The 4,784-nt window shown below is 26.2% G+C and overlaps 1 protein-coding gene across 1 annotated transcript; it reads left to right on the top strand.

Annotated features, from left to right (window-relative positions):
- Positions 1 to 321: 321 nt before the first annotated feature.
- On the top strand, positions 322 to 858 carry LOC136080361 (histone-lysine N-methyltransferase SETMAR-like). The gene is made up of 2 exons (XM_065796977.1): positions 322 to 677; positions 762 to 858. The coding sequence occupies exons 1-2, from the start codon at positions 322 to 324 to the stop codon at positions 856 to 858; spliced, it is 453 nt and encodes a 150-aa protein (XP_065653049.1).
- Positions 859 to 4,784: the final 3,926 nt, after the last annotated feature.

Genomic DNA, 4,784 nt, shown 5'->3' with positions numbered 1-4,784 from the left:
TTCATAAGTTTAATTAATGCGTTTTAAATTTAAAAAAGTTAAGTGGAGTATGGCTGTGTCAGATTTTTGTTTACTTTATGAATTCAAAGTTTGAACTCAAAGTAAACAAAAATGTCAGGACCTTGCCCTAAGATTTAATGTGAGTGATGAAACTATTTGTTTACATTTGCACTAACTTAGAAAACGTTGGAAGTTGAGCAAATGGGTACCTTATGAGTTGAGTGAAACAAACAAGCTACAGCGCTTAACCATTTGTTCTTCATTGTTTTCCCGCCACAATTTAGTGCCATTTTTTGACCGGATGTTGACGTGCGATGAAAAATGGATTATCTACTGCAACAAAAAAAACGAACATATCATTGGCTAGCCAGTAACAATCCAGTACCGATGAGTCCTAAAACAAGCATTCACCAACAAAAGGTTTTACTGTGTGTATGGTGGAATATATCAGGTATCGTTCACTATGAGTTGCTACCAAGTGGACAAACCATTACTGCTGAGATATACTCAGCCCAATTGGACAAAGTTTTGGCAAACAGAAAAGGTGTTGTATTCCACCAGGACAACGCCAGACCGTACACCGCAAAAATCACGCGGGAAACTCTAGCACGTTTACAATGGGAGATTCGACCTCACCCTCCGTATTCACTAGACCTTGCGCCAAGCGACTACCACCTGTTTTTGGACCTGGATAACCATATAAGGAATCGATAGTTTCAAAATAGAGAAGATCTCGAAAATGAGTTAATTCAATTTTTTAGCTACCAAACTCAAGACTTTTATAAAAATGGAATATACCAGCTTGTTTCACGATGGGAGAAAGTCAATTTTGCTGAAGGAGACTATATTTTAGAATAAACTTTATTAAAACTGTTTTTATGTGTATTTATTTATGGATCCTCAAAACCGCACGAACCTTTTTGGTTGCCTGATATATATATATATATATATATATATATATATATATATATATATATATATATATATATATATATATATATATATATATATATATTATATATTATTATATATATTATTATATATATATATATATATATATATATATATATATATATATATATATATATATATATATATATATATATATATATATGTATATTATATATATATATATATATATATATATATATATATATATATATATATATATATATATATATATATATATATATATATATTTATATATATATGATTTTTAGACAGATTGGATCATGTCAAAATTTTGACTTTAGTCCATTGCTGGCCCACTGTGAGTTGTTTCTATTTTTTTAATTTTAGTATGAGTGATGAGTGAAAAAGCTGAAAAAACAATTATATTACAAAAATATATTCCTAAACTTGTATATGTATGAAAAAAGTTTTAGCTATCCGGATAAACTAAAAATTGAAAAAATCCGGAAATATCCGAAAAAAAGGTAATCTCTGTAATTAGGACTCTTGCCCTGTTAACTTTAAAGAAAATTAAGGTTTCTATGTAAAATCTTTTTTCTATAAAAAAGCAAGTTGTCTCTTTAATGTGCACACTTAATCTATTGCTAAGCACATTAAAACCTTAAACTCGATCATGACATACGCACAACAAATTTCTAACCGTGTTTTTATGTTTTTATAACTTTTAAAAAGCTTTTTAATAAATTCTCTCCCTTTTTTTTGTTATAGCATTTAATATCTTTATATCGAAAAGCACTTCAAACACTTTTGTCATGTTATAATATTATCTTTAAACACAGTTTAATAAACAAAAGACTTATTAAACTTTATAAAACGGCATACAAATGCTTTATTAAAATTCATAAAAATCAAAATTAAGCAAATATTGCCGCAATAAATTTCGTTCACACAGATAAAATGCGAATCATGACGGATTGTGATTTCAAAAAATCTTAATAGCTTTGTAAAATTAAAGATATTTCTATTTACACACTTATAAACAAATTAACAAAACATAATAATTTTTAATAATTTTTAACTGTGTGTCTACCGATCAAACATGTCAGCGTTAAATCAACGTTGAAAACCGGTTTCAGCGTAGAAAAGCGTTAAAGTCACAAAAACAACGTGCTTTCAACGTTGAATCACTGTCTGTTTTTGTATACTAAATCTCGGTAAATTGAAACGTTGAGTAAACGTTAAAATTGTTACATAATTTAGGTTCTCAAAATTAAACGTTTATTTAACATGGAACCAACTTGCACAAAAAGCCACTTTAAAAACATTTCAAAATTTATGTTTTTTCAACGTTAAAAATAAACCGCTTTTTAAACGTTACATTTTCAACGTTTAATAAGCCTATTAATTTAAACGTATCTTACCTTCTCAAAAAATTGCGTTTGTTCAACGTTTAATAAAAGTACGCAAATAATCACTGTAAAAACTTCGCAGAGTTTAAGGTTTATCAACGTTAGACATTAGCTGCTTTTTCAACGTATTTAAGCTATTTATAAAACAACGTTTTTTCAACGTTATACATTTCAACGTTGAAAATGTAGTATTTAAAAAACGTTGAAAAGTGTTAATTTTTCAATGTTAATAAAACGTTGCTTTGAAAACGTTGAGGAAGTGGGGCATTGACAATTATTGTCTCATTAACCAGCTATTACAAAAATAATTTGCCGTAATGGAAAGGCAAGGAAAACTTAATAGAATGCATACAGATGGTATAAAAAGATATTTTAATAAAGTTATATTTTAGAACCTATTTTTATTACGACTAATTTAAAACTTTTAGACGTGAAAAATTTCAAAATATTGTCATGTCTAGTTATTTTTATTAAAAAATATAAAAATTGGCTTGGTGGTATAGAAATTTTAATAATGATTTATTATCAAGATTTATTAAGAGTTTAATATTTATTTAGTTTAACATATATTTATCGTTTTATTAGGAGTTTAATAATTGTATACAGACTTGTCAAGTCTCTTCCATTCGGTGGGATTTTCCTAAATTTTGAAAATAAATTTATCTCCAACCCGCATTGAAAAATAATTTGAAAAATTTTCTCTTTCTCATTAATAAGTAAAAATGCAACAAGCTTTTAACTTTTTAAATTGTTTTTATTTTATAAGTTATGAAAAATGGATAAATATTGTTGAAAATCGTTCAACGCACTCATAAATATATATAAATATAATTATACAAAATTGGATACTGACTTGGATACTGACTGAGCTGAAAATGAATTTCAGCTTAGTCAGTATCCAAATTTGGACATTTTTAAATTAGTTGTCTCACTAATAAATTGTTAAAAAATTATTTTGGTTGGTAGAGGTATTTTAGTGGAAAAGTCTGCAACTATTAATAACAATTAAAGATTTTTTAAACATGGAAACTCTTTTTAATTGATTTGTTAAAAATTACCATACTTTAGGCAAAATGGCGGAAAACCAGTTCATCAAGCTGGAACTAATTATGGCTATGTGCAATGGTTATATATCACTATTTATTTTATACTTATTTCCAGATTATAAAAATTTTTTTTTAAATTTATCACTCGTCTTTTTGTTCTACATAACAGTGCAGAACGTGCTCTTAATTCTAGTTAAGAACTCATTGAAACGTTTAGAAACAAAAGAAGATGGAGAAGCAAACTTAATGGTTGTAGCTTATCGTTGTTTAAAATTTAAAACAACTGATAAAAAATCTTGGATTAAAAACCATAAAATAGTCTTTCTTTAAATAAAAAATGTACAACTACAAAAATGTTTTATATTTAAAGTACAGGAAAAAAATTTAAAAAGCTACCCCCACCCCTCCACCCACCCAAACTTCCCCCCCCCCCACCCACCTTCAACCTCTTATACATTCACATGATTGCTAATGGTTAAGATCACCTCTTTCCATCATTTTTACCAAAAAACAAAACATAATGTAAAAGTAGAAAGATCAAGCTACAAAAGCTACAAAAGTACCGCTTATGGTACGTTTGAAGCTGGGACTGTATATATACCGTCAAACGGGGTAATAGAAGTAAAAGCTCATCTTTGCCGTTATGCCATTTCTGAAAAAATGAAATTTGCTTTTTAGCCAAACCCCTAATATATATTATATAAACACAATATATATATATATATATATATATATATATATATATATATTATATATATATATATATATATATAATATATACATATATACATATATATATATATATATATATATATATATATATATATATTATATATATATATATATTATATATTATATATATATATATATATATATAGTATAGATAAAATATACATAAATATATATACATTCTTATATATATATATATATATATATATATATAATTATATATATATATATATATATATATATATATATATAAATATATATATATATATATATATATATATATATATATATATATATATAAATATATATATATATATATATACATATAAATATATATATATGTGTGTGTGTGTGTGTGTGTGTGTGTGTGTGTGTGTGTGTGTGTGTGTGTGTGTGTGTGTGTGTGTATACAGTAAAACGGGGTAATATAAAAGAAACTTCATTTTTTTATATATAATCTAATTCCAACATAGCTATGGGTAAATATTGGCAACTATTTTATTTTTATGTTGCTACACTTTAGGCTGAAAGTGAAATAATGATTTGTTTGGTTGGCAGCACTGGTTCCTGTTTGTTGGTCAAGTTGAATTTTACGACGCGATTCTTGTGTTTTTTATTCCACTTTGATTTTTCCAGTTGAGTCAGAATACGTAGTGTTCTTAAAAGTTGTAGTGTTCTTAAAAGTACA

The sequence above is a fragment of the Hydra vulgaris genome, chromosome 05, assembly GCF_038396675.1.
Source record: "Hydra vulgaris chromosome 05, alternate assembly HydraT2T_AEP".
In the NCBI taxonomy this organism is placed as follows: Eukaryota; Metazoa; Cnidaria; class Hydrozoa; order Anthoathecata; family Hydridae; genus Hydra; species Hydra vulgaris.
The sequence above is the reverse complement of the archived record's forward strand: the minus strand, read 5'-3'. Positions and strand labels throughout refer to the sequence as shown.

What these genes read in the sequence shown, in the direction of transcription:
- LOC136080361 (XM_065796977.1), top strand. Translation starts at nt 322, where the DNA reads ATGGATTATCTACTGCAACAAAAAAAACGAACATATCATTGGCTAGCC. An exon ending in GCGCCAAGCGACTACCACCT is followed by an intron (nt 678 to 761) that starts GTTTTTGGACCT and finishes TCAATTTTTTAG; the next exon opens with CTACCAAACTCAAGACTTTT.